The 20686-nt window shown below is 36.9% G+C and overlaps 1 protein-coding gene across 2 annotated transcripts; it reads right to left on the bottom strand.

The window, feature by feature from the left end:
• Window positions 1–3148: 3148 nt before the first annotated feature.
• LOC591937 (mannosylglucosyl-3-phosphoglycerate phosphatase) lies at window positions 3149–20319 on the bottom strand. 2 transcript variants are annotated; one of them, XM_791482.5, is made up of 16 exons: window positions 19941–20319; window positions 19275–19372; window positions 18784–18937; window positions 14432–14518; window positions 14129–14268; window positions 13473–13598; window positions 12101–12223; window positions 11122–11287; window positions 10493–10588; window positions 9622–9789; window positions 8926–9098; window positions 7936–8138; window positions 6604–6839; window positions 5861–6056; window positions 5003–5161; window positions 3149–4348 (listed from the first exon to the last, which is right to left on the bottom strand). In XM_791482.5, the coding sequence occupies exons 1-15, from the start codon at window positions 20038–20040 to the stop codon at window positions 5158–5160; spliced, it is 2070 nt and encodes a 689-aa protein (XP_796575.4). In that variant the 5' UTR covers window positions 20041–20319; the 3' UTR covers window positions 3149–4348; window positions 5003–5157. The 2 variants fall into 2 exon arrangements, with proteins under 2 accessions (XP_796575.4, XP_011667238.2); XM_011668936.2 differs by having other exon boundaries at window positions 6604–6836.
• Between the last annotated feature and the right edge of the window lie 367 nt (window positions 20320–20686).

Here is a 20686-nt window from a genome sequence, read left to right as displayed (position 1 = left end):
AAAACAAAGAAGCTTCATAAATGTATAATTTATTTTTAATAAAGTCTATTTAATAAACTTGATGAATTTGTGAGTATTTTTAAATGTAGGTTGTGTCACCAAGTTGATACATTATTTAGATACACATACAGAGACACTAAATTGCACACTGAAACAATCATATCTTTCTAATATTTCTTCAATAAATTTATTTGATAAAGAAGACAGTTCTATGTAAACACATAATATCATTCCACTTGTACAACCCTCATCAACACTACATATAACATAATCATTTTGATAATGTACTGGCAAGACACTGGTATTTGTTACAAAATAGCAGGAGAATTTATGCATAGATATTTGAAATGCTGCTACTTGCTGTATTGCTATAGCTTAAATATCTGAGATAGCATATCAATGACTACGATAACTCAAATGGCACTGAATATAAATTAGAGAATGGCTTGCATACAGACTGTTTGTTTTGTATCTTAAAAGTCACAAAGTCCTTTTGTGCATTTTGAATGTAAAACTGAAAAGATACAAGGAATAGATTTAAAAGATTATGCACACGATTGAGTGTGATCATAGCCAAAATCACACGACTAGTCTGGAAAAGAAGTGTGAAGGATCTCTTCCAAAAGCAATAAAGGGGTCAAACTAGGAGTTGAAAAGGCAATTATTCTTCTGCATTCCGATCAAGTTTCAGCATGTTATGACAGTCGGATAAGAAATTGAAGGCAATCCGTGTGAACATATTTCTTCACACCACACAAAATAAACGTTCCTTCTTTCAATTTTTTGACATCTGATAGTAAAATAGGAAATGATTTTATTCTATTGCTCGACTAATGCCTGGACTAACAACACATCAAGGGCATGTATAAGCACAACTAGGGGGCTTACAGTTTAAAGTCACAACCATGAATCTTTACTTTGCAATTGGACTTCTTTCACAAAAAATAATTATCAAACATTCATACAATGTATACAAATACCGAATGATTACATCATATCATATGATATATCATACTATTTGTATACAGTCAAACCTGTTGTAGTGGCCACCTCTCTATAAAGGCCATCTGCCTGTAGTTGTGGCCTATATTGCCTCCCTCTAGAATGATATGTATGTTGGAGAACCTGTCTGAAAAGGTTGCCTGTCTACAGTGGCCATTTCTTGTGTTTCCCTCGGGTGGCCTCAATAGACAGGTTTGACTATGACATTTGTACATTCTTACATAATAATATACAATCTGAACAGGATAAAACACTTATGGAGTACAACGGATGGAATCAAATATAATAAATTCAAGGTTTGAAAGAGTTACTATATTTCATAACGGTATAAATATAAATGCATAGAAACAGTTGGCAAATATAATGCATAGGAAATTTGAAGCACACAGTAGTAGAGCACATTTGTATAAATCATCATCATTATTTCTTGCTCAAATATCCTCTCCCTTCCTCATATGTATGATATCCCACTTCGCATAGTCTCTCCTTGTTTTTCATTTCCCCTTTTTCCTCTTTTGCTTCAACGTTTTCTTTTTTTCTTCAAAAGATTACATGACCTAAAATATCACAATCAGCACATCTTTATATCCAAACATAAGTTTACCATATCATACAGCAAAATATTTCACTTTGACAAGAGCTTGACTTGAAAACCCATCTAATTCTCAAAATACTTGATTACTATATTTTTTTAAGAGTTATTTACGTAGGGTTGTTCTGTCAGTGGCATATTTGACACTGTTTTGTATAGAGGCTCTGCACAAATGACATGGTTACATTACTAGAACCAGAATAAACTTTAATGTAAATGTACTTTGTCTTACATACAGGTATAATCTGACTGAATCCACATCACCAGACCTAAATCCCCTCAATCCAACATTCTGCACCTTATCACAGAGGATGAGAGTTTATAATGACAACAAAAGTCACTTTAGATTTTATATATTGCTTTTTTGTTGTCACTAATGATGATGGAGGAACATATACAACATTTGAATTTTGAAAGTTGATATTACTGTTTTGCCGATGGACCTTGGTGCCATTGCGGAAATAAAAACTGAAGCCAATGAATACGGTCACAACACCTGAGAGATAACAAATGCCCATGTCTCATCTTATCGTCCTACTACAAACCAAGTTCATGAAAAAAATAGCAATCAAATATAAAATAGAATTAGACATGAAGACAGTTAACTTAAAATCAATCCTGATTCATATCACAATTATTCGCACAGGAAAATAACTACGATAATTGATGGAAATTGTGAGCCTTCCAGATGGAAATTGTGAGCCTTCCAGATGGAAATTGTGAGCCTTCCAGATGGAAAACAGAGTTTGATTGGCTGTAAATTGTAGTGACTTCAGACTATCAAATAGCAATAAAATAAATAAAATTAGATATGAAGAAGTAAACAGAAAATTAATCCTGATTAAGATCAGGATATTTTAAAAAGTTAAGAATAGAAAACTGCTGGATATTGTGAGCCTTCCAGATGGAGAACACAGTCTTATTGGCTGCGAATTGTAGTGAATTCAGACTGGTACGCTCAATTCAGAGCCATTCTGGCTTTTGTTCCACTGAAAGGCTCGCAATATACCAAAACCATGCTTTTGCAATTTTTCAACACACTGTATTGAAACCAATATTTCATGATGATGTTCTTAGAACACAAGATGCCTATTGCACAAAATACACATTAAAAGATAATAACATATATACAGACAGCAAATTCTATAAGTCACTGCAACTCCCAAAGTATCTTCGTTTTGTGGTCCAACTCAGTAGATTACCCTGGTCATTATAATTAAAGCCTTCACATATCACATGCCCTATGTCCATTTATATGCATGCAGACTTGTGGAATAGTAGTTTGGTAGTCACATTTACCTTTCTGCAAACATTGGATTTCCATGATTTCTCTCTTCATTATTTCATCAGGCAGTTTTTCCTTTTCAGAGATGATAATAATATTCCGCTTCTATATAGCGCTCAATACATCTACAATGTCTCTAAGCATTTAACAGATATACTATTACCCTGATCATTGGATTCAATATTCCAGCCAGGCATTACTTGACGTTCAAAAACTGTTTGACCAACAATGACGGTCGCATCTTACCAGGTACAGATTTAAACCTGGGTGGAGAGTAGCAAGTGGAGGCCAATATCTTGCCAAATGATATTAGTGCCGTGTCGGGATTCGAACCCTCGACCTTCACATCAGCAGTCAAGGGCCTTAAACTACTCAGCCACGACACTCCTACAGAGATGAGCCTCCCCATCTTCATCTTGCTATTTTTCTTTGAATGCTGGAATTTGTCCATCACCTAGCTCATAGCTCTTTACTCGTTTATAACATTTAGAAACAGGATGATTCCTGGCATCCAGCTTATTCTGTGGGGCAAGATCCTCGTCATCTCTACCCGGACTTCCCTAGGCTGCTAGAATTCCTCAATCAACATGTATAGTGGCCATATATGGGGATGACCCTTCTGATTCCCTTTTTAAATGAGTGATTCCTAGTCTTTATCCCTTTCTCTCAACTACTGGAATTCTTCAATGAACTTGCTCATACCCTATCCATTATCCACTTCTCTGGAAATGTCAAAAGCTGACGGACATCCTTTATTTATCTGGCTATGCCCAACACTGGGCACCCAGTTTCCCTCTTTTTTAAAATTTCTTTTAGAAGTGAGCCTCCCCATCTCCATCTGGTCTTTCCATAGACTCCAGGAGCTCTTCAATCAATAAACTTCATCATCGTCAGTCCATCACCAACCTCTCTGGCCATGTCAAAGGCTGAAAGTATGATTTTCCTCATTGTTGGAGAATTTCCCCATCTCCTTCCATTTCTCTAGAATGCTAAATTTTTGTGATGGCCTTACCCATAGCCTGTGTATCCAGCTTTTTTTCTTCCCTTTTTCTTTTTTCAACACAAGCCTTTCCATCTCTACATTGCCTTTTCTAACAGACAGCTACATTTCTTCAATCGACTTGCTCGTAATCTATCCATCTTCCACCCCTCTGGAATGTCCAAGGCTGACTGTTTTTGGTTTATGCTGGACATCATCATCCACTTCTCTGGCTACGTCCAACACTGAACACCCAGTTTTTCCTTTTGTTTTTTCAAATGCGTGCTTCCCCATCTCCATCTGGTCTTTCCTTAGACTCCAGGTACTCTTCAATCAACTTCCTCATTGCCTGTCCATCGTCCATCTCTCTGGCCATGTCCAAGGCCGACCGTCCAGTTTCATCCTCTAAGGTTACATCTGCCCCTGCATCCAGAAGCAGCTTGACAATGATGGTGCTGCGCCCACAGACAGCTTCCATTAGGGCACTTCTCTGCAAAATAGAGTGTACATATAGGAAAGATCATTAGACATAACATAAATAAATACTTCTTGAATATCCTTAGATACATAAAATAAGAAAGGGAAGAGGTTTTGATTGGCTGAAAATTTTGATCGATTTGGGAAGGGACACGGAATGGAAAATTTCTTTGACATATGATTGTAGCTACTCAATGCAATAATGGAAGACAAAGTGGGCACAACATGAACATCAAGGATTATATGAAATAAACTCTGAAGTCAATTCTGACACATCAATTGTATTACTAACCTGACCTACTACCCAATCACAATCATGAGGAACTCTATGTCTCAATCAAAACATAACTTAGAGCAAATGCAGGATCACTGTTTTCACTACATCTTATATCGGCACAATATCTTTGACCTAGCTGAAGAAGGAGTCCTTAAATTACAACCTTAAAGTCATGTTTTTATTAAAAGGGAGATGGTCGTCAGTTTCCATGCGATTGATTGGAAGTGCAGGGCATAAACAAGGCCTGTTGGTCATAAACTGAAGGCTAATCTTGGTGAATGAGAACACCTGATAACAACCGAATGGTTTTGAATTCCCCATGAGAGCCCAATACTATGCGTATTTAAAAGTTTAAAAGATTGAAAAAATGTCAAGAAATGTAACCCTCACCTTGCTTTTGTCATGTTGAATGTTCGGATCTACATTAGCATGATAGAGCAGATATCGGACAGTTTGTAGTGAATTGTGCTTGACAGCTAAGTGAAGGAGGGTAGCATCTTGGACGGAGAATGAATAGGATCTATCTTGCATCTCCAGGAGCTTTGTTACCTTGTTTTGTAAAAAAAAGAAAGAATAAAAGTACAAAAGACGATATTTAATTCCAATCCAAATCAAAAAGTATCCTATAGTATATCATTCAATGCACTATTTTTTACCAAGTCTAAATATGATGGATTGATGAAAAGGTAGACTACAGACTTCTATAGCAAAGATATTTTAAATCTAAAGCAATATTTTACATCTCAATAGATGTAATATTGCCTTTCATCAGTATCACTGGAAATGGACATCTTGTTTACGATAAATGCTTATCAGCATCAGCTTATACTTGCAAAACTTGCACTTTGATCTCATATTTCATTTCATAGCTCAGTGCTAGATTAACATTTAAAAAAAACTTTCATAGTCTTTGTATCTCATTTAATGTAAAAACTTTGGGATGCTGTTCTTACATACACATACATATTAATGGTATTTCAGTGACAATTTTTTATGATATAATCTTGTGTTTGCTCTCTGACAACCTTCCAGTCAATATCTGTATAATATGAATAAGCACAAGTAAAGTTCATAAATCTCTGTCATTAGGGACTTTTAGATTTGCACATCAACATAGTGGAGTGCTACGTGTGACGTCCTTTTAAGGCACTGGCAATGCCTTAAAAGGATGTCACAATGCCTTAAAAAGACGCCCCACGTAGCAGTTCACTAGGTCGACGTGCAGATCTAAAAGTCCCTAATACTCACTGTGTCCACATCATCCATTCTGACGGCGCTGTGCAGGGTCTCCACGCCCCCTCCTCCTCCTCAGCGCTGAAGGAGAGCATAGAGGCCGAGGCAGTGCTTCCCTTGCTGATGGTCTCATCGTCCACCTCTCCAGCCGATGCATCCGTGATGATCACTCGAGGATATAAGGCTGGATGTTCAGAGTTGTGAGAAATCACTGTACACCAAAAAAAAAAGCAAAAGAAGACTTCCTATGGCTAGTGCAGATAAATGACGTGGCAAAATCATGGCAGTTTTTTATGATAACCTAAAGTGTAATAAGCTTCACATTTATTGCACAGAGCTCAGTAAATATGCACAAGAAAGATTACTGACAGCCCTTTTCAGGACCCCCCAATCCTCCCCCTCTCTCTCATATGGTGCAACCGTAAGCCTACTGTATATCTACATCACCATGCTAGCCGATATTATAAGCAGCATCTAAGTCCTTTGTTGTGCAGTTGCAATTCATTTACACATTTTAAAAATGTGGCAACTTTTTTCCGGCAGTTTACTGCGCCATCATAATATTCTGAACAAGACTTTAGGGTGATTTTCTTAATCACCTAAGACACGCCAACTAGACCAACACCAGACCAAACAATCAATTACATTGCCCTTAATGGCCAAGAATCGGCCGGGATGAAGTCGGTTTGGAATCGGGTTGGCGGTATTACTGAGGTATAACCAAGTTCAAAAGTAATCATCAGAATACCATTTCATACCATTGCGCATGACTTCTGCATTATTGCTCTCTTCTTCGACCCTGCACAGTCTCTCCCACTCTGCCTGCACCTCTTCACTGGAACCAGTGAGGAAGAGATTCCTGTGTCCTGCTAGGATCTCCTTCCAGTCTCCCACCTCATCCATCTGGGTGATCCTCCCCTCCAGCCTGGGGGCGATGCGAGCTCTGGCCTGCTCCACCTGACCCAAGCTGGCTGACTTCACAAGGCTGGGCCTACTGTCAATAAAGCAGTTGATTTAATGGTTTTCTAATTTCATGGGATGCTGAAACAGAGAGAAGCTGGCACTGACCTAGAAAATCTATTCAGAGGCACCTTATCATTACCCTTGGTTCAGTCTATACTGCTATTACAGTGTGAGATTTATTCAAGGAACTTCTCTGTACCACATATCCATCCCCATCCAGTGACATGTGTACATCTAGTAACAGGTTGAACCTAAGGAGTATTGCATTGTGAGATAGTAATAACTTATAAACATGGATGCCTTTATTATCTATCATAATGGCGCGATATGAGGCATGCTTTCACATAATTTCTTTGGTTCGAACTTCAGGCTGACAAGGCTCTTTCCTTGGCCACACCTGCATGGCTTCACACCGTAAGCTATTTCTCAAGACTCCAAAGATTAGTTAAGCCTGATTGAAGCACTGACCTTTTAAGGTCACAAGGATTCTTGTCTATATCTACAAGAAAGGTCCAGACTATAAACTTTTCTCCAGCAGTGGTTCTTAAAGCTTCGACAAAGTCCTGAACGACAAGGTTTCATACCCTCAACTATCACACTAAAATTCTTCGGGCCTCGAGGCTGCTTAGGCTCTGTTTATATCCAAACCTGCATGGCCTCAGACCCTGAACTATACCAATAGAACGGAAGCCATTCTTTAACTTTTCCATAATGAGTTAAGCACAAACCTAAGGGTGACTGGAATTTTGCCGATGGCCAGAACTGCCTGGCTCCAGACCCAGGACTGTCCAAGGAAAGTAGAAATGAAATACAGTGAGGCTGACAAGACTGTCAAAACCTACATTGGCAAAATTTATCTTCCTGAACTACTAAAGCAAACTCAAAGTGATTCCTTAAGGGTTAATAATTCCTTAGTTAAGACGTAGTGTATTTCACAATCTGATGTATATTAACGTTGTTTAATTATATTTAATTATGTTAAATTATTTTTGTTCTCTGTAACTTTTCATGTACTTTCTTATATTTAATGTATTTACCTTGTTAGGCGCCTTGAGCATCTCTTGGGTGGATATGTGCGCATTATAATTGTTGTTATTATTATTTTTATTATTAATCCAAAGACTAACCTACTGAGGCTGACCAGACTCTGTCGATGTCTGGACCTGCATGGCTTCAGACCTTGGACTATCCCAGCTGAGTGGAAGTGATTCAGAACGACCGTTGTCAGGACAGGTCCTTCTTCAGCATCAACAAGGACAGGACAACTGCAGAAAACCTTGTAACCGTCTTTACCATTGGCAATGTACTCCTTGGTGCATAACCGGTATTTCTAAAGGAAAATAGGTAGGTATGTAAAGATGGGGGAGTGATTTACTGATAAACATAAGCTATCAAGCTACTAATTTCAGTTACAGTTGGTTACTTCAGACCATCGAGGTCAACTCAGTTTATATCTTGGACAAGAATAAAATGGTCTGGGCAACCTTAAAAATGTCCCATGGTATACCTATACTTATCAGTACAACATTACTCAAACAAAATAACTATGCCAATGAAGTTTCTAAGTCCACGCCTTTGCCCCATGGCCTACAACACAGATTTCTTATGATAAAGAGATGAAGACATGAATAAATCCTATCTTATGCATTTAAACTGAAATTTGGCATGAAACAAGAGTAGAAAAACTCTGTTTTTCATTGTTTGTTCGAGCCAATTAGAAAATGCCCCAGATAGTGATAATTCAAAAAGCACTTATTTCAGTTGCTCTGCAGGTCAACAGGGTTACTGAAACCTGAACATGTTTTACTGGCAAGCAAACCTTCGCTCATGCTGGGCCTTCATTATGGAATACTCTCCCTCATAGATTTAGAATAGCAGTTCTGCTGAAGTGTTAAAAAAAGATCATAAGAAATATCTGTTTAATTTAGCTTATAATTGATTACTATATTCTTTCATGTCTGTACCTTTCCTATCGCACTTTGTATAAATGTATCATGTATGTATTTCATCTCTTGCACAAGCTGCGCCTTGAGCATTTGACTGTCAAGTGGATTTGGCGCCTTATAAATCTTATTTATTATTATTATTATTATTAAGGCAGAAGGTACTTTTCTCACCTTATCAGGCAAGATACACTGGCCATCCACCACCACAGTCAGAGGATCAACTCTCTGCCCAGAGGGAGCTGAGGGGTAGAAGCCATACCTCATACCAGAGACCTGGGGGAAACGACCCTCTTTCTTTGGATACTGACTAACACCATTCTCAAGGGCTTCGTACAACTCATCACCTGGTAACACAAAGTGGCAGTTGAAATTGGGCAAATAGTTCAAGAATAGTCAATGGTAAAACTGGCAGGAATTTTTTTAATAATGTGAATTTAATTGAAAAAAGGCATAATATATTTTTAATCACTATACTAACTTGAATAAAATGTATTTAATCTGAAATACTCACAATGAATAGAGAGATGACAACTTAAAATGTATTCACAATGCTTAAGTAACCAACTTTACAAATATAAACATATAAAAACAAGAACACTTAACTCATTGAATACTAAACCTGAGATAAGCTGGAATTAAACTGATTACATAGAAAATGCAAATCAAACTTTAAAATAATCATATTGTATGAGTTAAAGAGGCATCCAACACTCATAACTTTCTTATTATTGATTCGATTATTTCAAACTGTCGCCATTCTGTTTTTCCCATTTTTCCGCTTTCATACAAATGACATCATTACAAGGGTTGGATTCCCCTTTAAGTATGGAAATCTGCTCTTATTGTCTGGTGCCCTATTAAACTGACCTGTAACCTCAAGCACCATCAGTGGATCAATGAGAGGTAAAAGGGTCAACAGGTCACGCTTCTTGAACTCTCCTGCAGGGTGTATTCTGTCAGATCGGAAGGTTCCTGAGTTGAGAAGAGCTACATCGGCTTCCAGCACAGACAGCATGATGTCAGTCACTAGGTTACCTAAAGGTAGATAATCCAAGTAAATGTATTTATTTGTCCAATGTCATTCAACATGGATATTTGGTTTTCTCACATGTAAAATAAAGGCTCAGACAAAGATTACAAAGAACAGAATATGATGCAAAACATGGATACATTTTGGTGATGACAAAATATAGTCATACATAATAATGATTCTCGCTTGATTTTTCGTCTCTAGTTATAAGACAAAGTTGAATCTATTGAAGATGATGATGATGATAACAAGGATGATGAAAACTATTTCTGCATTGATGATTAAGATGATACTACATGAATATGTACACTGGAGCAATAATGAAAACTAGAAATAATTCTTAATATGAAGAGAATAAATACTATATTATCTATGCACTACAAATATTCCAGAATCATGGTGATCTACAAATATCGTCCAAGTAGTTTTAATCAAATATTAGTATTATGATAGACATCACGATCTGAGTTTACCAATGCTCTATTCCAACCTTAACTTGACAAGGAAATATTTTGACTACCGGTACAACTTAATGCATTTCTGGCATTTGTATTGAACTATAAATGTATCTATTACCAAGGAGGTTTGAGAATGCCAAAAGATTTAACTTCTTTCTCACTCCTTCACACCAATATGTATAATTTCATTTGCTACTTAGTTCTTACATGGCATTCTGCTGAGGTTCATATATACGACCCAAATTCTTACCTAGATTAGTCTCCTGGGTCCTGATGGAAGCAAACCTAGCATCCAAATCAACCTCGACCACTCCTAGCTTTCCTTCCATCTCCCTCTTCATCACATCTTTAAAAAAAAATAAAAAACAGCATAAAAAATGATTTCGAAAGTTAACAGAAATAATGATAGAATCTGTTTCACTTGTTATCAGGTTTTCTAACTATTCATTTATCATGGCAAAAGTGTAGATATTTAGAAAATGAAATACAATGACTACTAATCCATAATTCTTTTTCAACAGTGTAATTACGGGAACTATACCTTCATTTGTAGTAGGGTTGAGTATAGAAGCAATAAAATCAACTTTGAGACAATATGTTTAGCAAGAGAAATAAAGAGTTAACTTTATAAGTTGTCACTTATCATTTATAACTGGGAATCACATTATGACACTTTGGTAACACAAATCTTTTACACACAAAACTACAAGTAGGCAAAATAGCTCCTCTTAATTATAAAGTTAAACAGACATTTTTGATGGTTTGGCAGATACAAAAAAAATTAACAACCATATGCCTTGATAAAATTCATATGAGTATGGTTAAACTAGTAAAATAGGATGATTTGTTCGATATACACTGTATGAGAGGTAATGTTACCTCCATATCGGTCCACAATCATTTTCATCTCCTCATCCTCTGTCACTTCCTGGTCGATGACCACCTCCTTGATGTTGATATTGATGTCATGTGGTGTGAACCGCAGAGTGATGATGGACAAACTCTTGAAGTCTGATCCACTCTTCACTATGTATGTTCCATTAACCTACAGAAGAATGCAAAGACACACGTAGAGTGATATCTGAATGGAAAGTTGTGTGGAAATGTATGACAGATATCACTTGGAAATCTAATGGATCGTGAATATGATGCAGCCCCATTAATATTCCAGGAACTTTCCTCCATTTGCGGACATAGCTAGAGAACGATTACTATGTCAATATTTGTTAAATTTTAAATGCATGGCCAACAAAAACACTTGCAAATAATTTAAAATGCTGTACAAGTGGTCTCAATGATCAAAAAATGTCCAAAGGTTCAACAAACATGAAGAAGGCAAAATATGCTGCTCATCAGGGGTGATAATGAGCACTAATTTCCTTTTTTTTAATTTAAAAAAGAAAAAAAAAAAAAAAAAAATCGCTCACCCCCCCCCCCCCCCCCCCCTTTTTTCAGTAAAAAAAAAAAAAAAAAAAGATTTGGGGAAAAAAAATTGGCATCTAACAACATAGCCCCCTTTTGAGTAAGAAAATTGGGGGAAAATTGGGGGAAAATAAGGTAAAAATTGGAAAAATTGGGAAAATAGGGGTAAAATCAGAAAGAAAAAAGAAATCTGGTAATTATCAAGCCTGGCTCATACTGGCAGAACTACTAGAGGCAAAGACCATGTAAAGAACATTTAAAATACATTTATTACATTTGGTAGTTTTGCATGGATGTTGTGTCAATGGGATTGTGGCCACACCCGCAAAACTTGTGAAGTAGATTTAGGAAATTTTTGATAGTATAGTGTCTCCATGTCCATACAGAGGACTTATTTCTCCCGTATAGAATTTAATATTTGAATAGCATGACATACCTGATTGACGCTGTAATCATGATCATGGCCGGCAAGAATGAGATCAATAGCTGTAGTTTCTGATGCCAATCTGATGTCATTGGGTAATCGCATGTGTGTCAGAGCTATGACAAAGTCAGCACCCTGGTTTATGCACAGAGAGAGAGAGAGAGAGAGAGAAAGTAAATGTTGGGAGGGTGGGTTCAAAAAGAGACATCGCCTGTTTGGAGCCAAAAGGGCGTTAATTCACATACTTGAGCATAGAGTTGATGTCCAGGGCTGGTATTCAATTCAATACTTAGCACAAGTAAAACATTCACTAATTAAATGGCTAAGTTAAATTTTTGAAAATTGGATAATGGTGATTCTTTTCAATTTTGATATATTTGGATGCCCCTGTGGATGCGATATAAGCACTAGAAAATTTAGCCCCTAAAACACTTCTGCTTTTGAGAAAAATTTAATACAACAATTTACCGGTGCTCCTGGTAAATTCTGATAAATTTCAAATAGCGCTGTACGGCCGTACAATGGTAGCTGCGACCATGAAAATTTCAGAATATGTAGTTGTGATGTATAATTTCCAAACCGGAATAGCTAATCGATTGATTTTAGTCAAGAAACATTGTTTTATAGCTTAATTAATATCTTGACCTTGAGAGGGAGCTATACAACATAAAGAGTTTATTATTTATAATTTCATAACTTTAGAATCGATTTCAACCGCGACAACGATCACTGAATATTGTAGGGTCGGATATGCTTCCAATATGTTCATTAATTTGAACCAAATTCATGACCTCATACCAAAACTTTGTATTACCTTAAGGTAATTTACTTATCTCATATTCAAATCGCATTTTAGACTTATACTTATGTAAGACAAAATCTAAGTAAAATACTTACTGATAAGCATTGTGACATCACACGGTCAATCAAAAGTAATGTTGATGCGTTGCAATAAATGCGCGCTGATATAATTGTGCGCAGGTTATAATACTGCATAATAAAACCATATGCCTGCCAATCAAGGCCTCAAAATAATTGGCTTAAGACTGGTAGGGAGTCGACTTAAATTTAGTGTAAAATACTTAGCCAAAAGTTTGAATTAAATACCAGAATTGGCTAAGTATTTTATCTAAGCCAAATACTAAGTAAAAAGCTTAAATTTTGTACTCAAGTTTTGAATTGAATACGGGCCCTAGCTCGATCTCAACAGATGATGTACATGTAGGTGTGGCAAGGGAAGATACAGAAAGGGGAAGATACAGAGAGAGAAAGAGACGAGAGAGAAAGAGAGAGAGAGAGAGAGAGAGAGAGAGAGAGAGAAGCATGACAACATCCGTCACGTCTTGTCTAACAACTTAAAGGGACATCCCAAACATTTTCTCACCTGCTCTTTCAGTTCTGTAGCAAGCTTCTGCCCTCTCTCTACATAATCCAGATAGGTGACATTTTCTCTGTCTACAGTTGCCAAGGTAACAAGCCACTCCTCCTCCACAAGGCCTATAAGACCAATCTAGATATGAGAGAAAACCATGTGGGTGTGTAAAAGACGAGCTTTATTCAACTAAACTGGCTCAGGTACCTCTACAGTAACCAACCATCTCCTTCACATGAATCTTTGAAGACACTTCATATATCTACAAAACAAAGAATTTGACTTTCTATGTAATAGTTCAGAGATTTGATTATTATTATTATTATTATTGCAATAGCCCATTTTTACAGAAAAATTTGTTTATCATAAAATTTTAAGATCAATGGTTTTATCTCAGATTCCACTCTGTTATTGGTTAGAAACATAAATTTGAATTGTACATCGATTTGATTAGGCACAAGGGCATACAACAAGCCTGTGGCCCCTTGTGGATCAAAAAACGGAATCCGAAAATGCAATGATCATTAAATTTTCCTTGCTCGTCAGATATTTCAAGACTTCGACCCTACCCCCTCTCCATGGGAAAATCCTGGATCTGCCCCCGAACATCAATCATGAAAGCAAAAAACAAAACAAAACAAGAACACCAAAATGAAAGGCTGGCTAACCTTCTTATTTTGCCATGTGATGAGCCTTGTCACGATACCATCAGCCAACATCTGATCAGTAAAATCGTCAATGACATTGCTTAGTAACCATGGAAACTGAGTTTCTTTGACAATATCCTCTAGATTGTCAACACCAAAGTCTGAAAATAAATGGAAATATCATTCACAGATTGGTGATAGTTGATGGATGAAAATTGATCATAAAAATAGAAAGTCACCAATATGAGCCCAGTATTCAAATGTAAAACATTACTCTCTATGATTGGTGATTCATTACCATGACAACATATTTCATTAACTCACCAAAATCATGATTGCCATAGACAGCTGTATTGACTCTCAAGGCATTCAGGATGGGTACCATGTGCTCCCCTTTGGTAAAAGTGCTCACTATAAATAAATGAATAAAAATCAGCATTAATTCACAATAGATGGTTTAGTCTGATGAATTTACAGTTAGCTATTAACCTCATTTTGCCAGTATGCAAGGCCAGAGAGTCTATGCTTTGATTTTACATGAAAGGCTCGGCAAAAGGAGGTTAATGTATTATTGATTTATTTCTATTAAATTTCATTTTTGATTGGCTTGATTCAACTTCCAGCTAATTTTCAGCAGTGAATTAGAAAAACTGATGACAGACATGGAAAAATTGCGTCTCAGGAGCTAAATTTATCATACTGTAGTACAAATGACATCCAAGCTTCATGAAATAATGGATAGCAGCCTTGGACATTCATGTACATGTGTATTTGTATTTTTGGTAAATCTTGGGCACTTACGATACCACGTTACTTGAAATTATGTTTTGTTTTGTAATGATACATATACTAGACAATCTGAAATAGCCGTCATATCAATTAGTCAGTTATTTGAAACAAACACCAAATGACCACTTAATTAATTCAATTCAATAAAAGGTTTATTATGAATTGGATGGAGTATCGGTAGTCTTCTGACGTTAGCTTCAATTGATGCACTGTCTGGATAGAGGCAAGAAGCATAGAAAACAGTACAATATAACACCCACATTGAGGAAGTTGTAAACAAATCTTCAAACAGATGCAGAATCAAGAGTGTAGCATTAATTATTCATGAATACTGTGCATACATTCATCACTTTTATTACAGTGGTGCTTTCTCTGTCATAAAAGTACATTGTAGTACTATTGATGAGATAGACAACCCATTCCATCAACAATCTACCGGTACTAGTCCAGATGCTGTCTGTGTTTTTATGGTTTTTTTAATTCTTCAATCATCTATCGCCTCCTCCCTTACACGCATCCCACACACATCGCACAACCCCCCCCCCCAATACACCCGCTGTTCGCGTGGGTGAGAATGAGAGGCAAGGACTGTCTTTAGCTCAGCGTTGAGGGTGTGTTATTTTCTCAGCTGATTGGGCGCGCAACATGGAAACAGTCCAGGCAGTGGACTACAAACTACATAATAATAATAGTTTGTTCTTACATAGCGCTTTTCAGGACCTCAGGTCCTCTCAAAGCGCTGTCACTCTTGGCACAAGGATGTTTATTGAAAACAACGGCCTCAACAAATTCCCACATAAAAGACGAGGACAATACATGTTAATATTTTCCATCACACAAACAAAGGATCCCCAGGCAACATCCATCAATAACATGGTTTCTATCTGCCATCATCACATTGCAAGAAATGGGCAACCAAATATAAAGTACTGTATATTGATATAATTGTTCTTGACATAATTCATGTTAGAAGAACATATGGTTTACAACACATTAACAGATATTCTGTATACTTCTGGCTCTAAACATAAACAAGATATTTTTACGACTTTTGCGAGAAATTTTGCGAGAAATTAAGACATTTTTATCATGTCATCAAATCCTGATTCCAGTAACGATGATTTCACATATGAAAAAAAATAGAGGATAACATCCAATAAGCTTCTCACAGATTCATATAATTTTCTGTTTTTTCCTGTTTTTTTGTGAATGAAAGGTGGACTGGTTGAATTTAGGGCCTTTGTTGAATACTTTTAGATGTAAGCTTTAATATGTCACCTTCTCAAGAAAGATAAATTGGGACAAATCAAGTTTTCACATCTTGGTATTAGGGTATGAATAATTTATTTGTTGACTCAGGGACGTGATAGAGAAGGACTGGAATCAAGCCACTCTCCTTTGACCCCATGCTTTAATGTAATTTTTATTTTACCGACTCTGGCACACAAATTATAGGAAGGACGGAGTACTACATGTAAATTTGAAAATCTGTTTGATGCACTATTCCCAATTCAATCCCCATATAAAGTTTTTAATTTACACTGAAATTTTGCCGGAAATTTAAACTGGTGCCTGACTTCCGAAAGTCCCCGCAGTGGAAGCGCAGTTCGAAGCATGGAACTTCAAAGCCAAGTGGAATCTTACACATCCCATTGTTACGCTTTAGAACTCACGAATGCGTTTGAATAAATTACAAGAGTTTCGCCTCCTTTCTTTCACCTCCCTGGTTGACTGTCCATGTATAAGCCCTGTATTACAAGCAATGATGGTATAATGCAGAATAATGACCTTAAAAACTCAATAAATACTACCAAACCAGTAATTCAGCACCGTTACATTATTAACACTAAATTAGATTAACTAGATAAATCAGCACGTACTTCGAAAAGGTCAATGTATTGTCTTGATATGCAAATTTCATTTGCCAAGAGATCAGTACCTCTTTTAACAATTAAATCTCAATTTACATCGCTATACAGTGACTGACTTGACATTTAATACAAAGTAAACTGTTTTGACTGAGAGCAGAGCAAACGAAGTTGAGAGCTGTGGGGGATGACGCTGTCATTTGGCACACATAGGCTGTGTTTATATGACAGTTTCTAACCTGATGATTAAAGGTTGATTTAATGGGGTTTGGCACAGTGTACTGGTACATAGGATGTGTTTGCACATAATTTTAAACCTGATTCTATTAGTTTTGGTACAAAATACACAATACAGGTTTTGTTTACACAATTTATCTTACAACATCATTCAATCAGAGTTGGCATAAACTGTAAGCACAGCGTACACAGTATCTCATTAACTAATCGATGCGATCGAGTTTGGCTCATACTGGCTGTCTTATATAATTTTATCTACCGTAGTTAAAATGTGTCTCAATCAGGTTTCACATTGGGCAAAATTCTCAAAACCTCATAATTTTTGTTGTCTTGGCAACTTTATATCATTCCTGATAATGATATCACAAATTCCTTTGGGCGAATGCAGAACCATAAAACAGAAACAAAAATCATACTATTATTGAGAGACAAACTACATTGTTTGATACATTATTGTATACTTGTAGTGGATAAAAATATCCCTAATCAAGAGCAAAATTCTCATCTCATTCATTCTCATGGGACACTGAACAGTCTCCATCAAATCACACACATGTATGAACATAGCTTGTTAGTGTCTATTTCATGCCTCCCATGCCAGCTAACTGAAGGTTAGGTCAACTTTTGATCATATTTGCTATCAACATCCTTTGTTCGTAAGTCAAATATTATCACAGAAGATGTACACTCGCTCTGTTCTCAACAAAATTCCATCAATTTTCAATTTCCAAATCCAGTCTAGTTATAAATCCGATCTTAATCAGTTTGTAAAAACCAATATAAACACAGCCACGGTTAGCAGGCACCACCAGCTCAAGTAGCCTTGGGACATATTGATTGGCTCGGTAAATACGTAGCCCAGACTTCATTAAATCTTTACGCTGAAAAATCAGGCATCGTCTCGTTACCTGGTTCTTCTCTTCATATTTCACTGTAGAATTCCACACTTGTTTACAGGTCTCCACGCCTTTTGAAAGGGTGAATATATTAAACCCTAGAGGAATGTTTGCATCAAGGATTATTTTTTTTCTTTCTTTTGATCAGTTGGATATTAAATATTTAGTGAGTTGGATACAGAGAGAGAGAGAGGAAGAGAGAGGAGAGAGAGGAAGAGAGAGAAGAGAGAGGAAGAGAGAGAAGAGAGAGATAGACATGAGAAACACCTGCCAAGTAAAAACAATTAAACCAAACAACAAAACAAAAACAAAAACATTTTCACTATATACACCTGTACATGTATACATGTATGCCCGTATAATTAAAATGTTGACAGACAGCATATTGTGAATGATATCAACTAGACTAGGGTTTCCTCATTATTACCATTTGAGTCTTGATCTATCTTCATCATTTCTAAAATTTTCTACCACCATTGCATTATTGCACACCCTTTCTTCATCTTCCTTGGATTGCAACGAACTACATTCACACACACTTGCATTATTTGTATCATAAATAATGTGCCAATGAAAGAATACCAACAACAACATGATACCGTTAACTGCTAAACAGAAAGAAGCCTAAAAATATTTTGAGAGCAAATGACTGGCAGGAGGCAACATGTATTTTTGAGGGTAGACAAAAAAATGCCTTACTTCATGCTCAAACAGCCCCGATGTGAAGACACTGACATGTGTGTATTTAAATACAGTTCTCAAAGTGCACTACTCAGCTACATGTACGTTCATTTAATTCTGCTGCAGTGTTTTTATTTTATAACGCGGTTTATTGCCTTAAGTCTGAATGGACCTTAAAATGTGATTATGAGAGTATATAACTTACAGATTGAAGGATTCAGACAGTCCCCACTGAAGAGTACAAGAGGGTTGCGGTCTGTATAAGCCTTAACCACCGTAGCAAACCTAGCTGCTCCTCCACACGCCCCATCTCCAGCTTCAATGTTGTATACATCGTTGAAATGGATTATTGTTAGCACCTTTTAAAGAGAAATTTATTTAAAATACATGCAAAATGCTTTTATTTTATCCTGATAAATGGGCGAGTTTCATTCCACCGTACATCTTTAAATTTTAAGGCCATATTCTACTAAAATTGTAAATCCAATGTTGGTTTAATAGGCTTTAGTTAAAAGTCAGGTTTTTATGGAGAACATTAGTCTGAACTCTGAAGTCTAAGTTTGACTTTTGTTAAACATGATTTAAGACACAGGGTCGGTTTAACTGCATTAGTAGAGCAAACACCTGAGTCTGCGCATTATTTTGGGCAGAATAAAACTAGTAATGGAGGAGTTCATCAACATGCTGTTTACTTACCTCTAATTGGTTACAAGTGTAGAGAGCCTGGATTTCATCGGTCAGACGCTGACGAGTTGGACTGACGCTACCAAGAGATGGATTTGAAGAATCAGCACCTGGTGAAAAAAATTAAAAGAAAGAAAATAAGCATGGTATGTCAGGGGCGGATCCACCCCATGGCCCCCAAAATAGGTTTTAAAAATTTACCTTTAACAAAAAAAATGAAGACGGGCCTGTCTCTGTTACCTTCAATCTGCATAGTGTACGTTATCAAAGTCTTCTTCACATTCAACTTTGAAAATGTCCCCCCCCCCCCCCCCGCCCCGAGAAGATCTCTAGACCCTACCCCCTAGTTTTTTTAATAATTTTTTATTTTGTAATGTTGAGGTTAATTAACAAGAAAAAATTATTCATTCATCTCCATTCTCCATTAAAATAAGCAAGTCTGATATTTTAGTTGATCTTTGCATATAAATTTATAAAATCATTTTCTATAGAGCCTAAAAAAGGCAAAATCATTTTCCATATGAAAAAGTGACTTCGTCTTGGATTTGGAAGTTGGATGAACATTCAATTTCAAATTCGATATAAAAAAAAAAATGTTTTATCATAATTCTTGTCTTCTTTAGTTTGATCATAACATTTTTTACTTGCTTTATCTAGAAAACGTGGACACAAGCTTACCCCTGTACAATTCATGTCCCCTCCAGCGCAGAACTTGATCCTCATCCGACAATAAATTCTGCCGCACAATTCCTGCGTTAAAAGAGCAGCCGACCCCCATATGTCAGGCCTTCTCCCGGCTCTGCGGGCCGTAGCCGGAAAGCCAATGCGAGGGTACTTCTCGATCTTTAGGTCGGGCACATTCTCTCTCACTTTTTAGCTCAACAAACTTTTAAATTGGAGGTAGAATCTAAGTTATTTTTTATTCCGTATTATCATCATGACATCGATTATGCCCATGACATTTAGTGGTAATGTTAAAATGTAGCAATCTTTCTAAACGATGGTGGTATTCCGATACCAAGGCAACGAAGAAACCCGTCTGAACACGGTCAGTCGCTAGCCTCAACAACTGAGGATATCACCGGCCAGCATGCAAACTATTACAGGTCGAGCTAGCTAGCTGAGCATGCAGAGGGCTCACGGCCGCCCGGTCGCCCGTGCAGACCACTGATCTCTATTCCGTAGAGATCAGTGGTGCAGACCCGATTACCCGACCACAGTCCGCGTAGTCTAGTTCTGGACCCTAGACGTCTATATTGATTTTTGTTCTTCGCCGACTATAGCCGATGTGCGATCCTATAGTGATCGCGAGTCCCCCACTAACTGCGCTATTCTAGAAATAATCTAAAAATAAGCAGTAATGCAGTAAAAAAAAAAAAAAAAAAAAAAAGGGGGAGGGGGCAGAGGGGGCAGTCCCCCCAAAC

The sequence above is a fragment of the Strongylocentrotus purpuratus genome, unplaced genomic scaffold, assembly GCF_000002235.5.
Source record: "Strongylocentrotus purpuratus isolate Spur 01 unplaced genomic scaffold, Spur_5.0 spur5_scaffold_8, whole genome shotgun sequence".
In the NCBI taxonomy this organism is placed as follows: Eukaryota; Metazoa; Echinodermata; class Echinoidea; order Camarodonta; family Strongylocentrotidae; genus Strongylocentrotus; species Strongylocentrotus purpuratus.
The sequence above is the reverse complement of the archived record's forward strand: the minus strand, read 5'-3'. Positions and strand labels throughout refer to the sequence as shown.

What these genes read in the sequence shown, in the direction of transcription:
- LOC591937 (XM_791482.5), bottom strand. Translation starts at nt 20,040, where the DNA reads ATGGGGGTCGGCTGCTCTTTTAACGCAGGAATTGTGCGGCAGAATTTA. An exon ending in CTACAGAACTGAAAGAGCAG is followed by an intron (nt 12,224 to 13,472) that starts GTGAGAAAATGT and finishes TGCATAAACCAG; the next exon opens with GGTGCTGACTTTGTCATAGC. An exon ending in GATGGTGCTTGAGGTTACAG is followed by an intron (nt 9,099 to 9,621) that starts GTCAGTTTAATA and finishes TTGTGTTACCAG; the next exon opens with GTGATGAGTTGTACGAAGCC.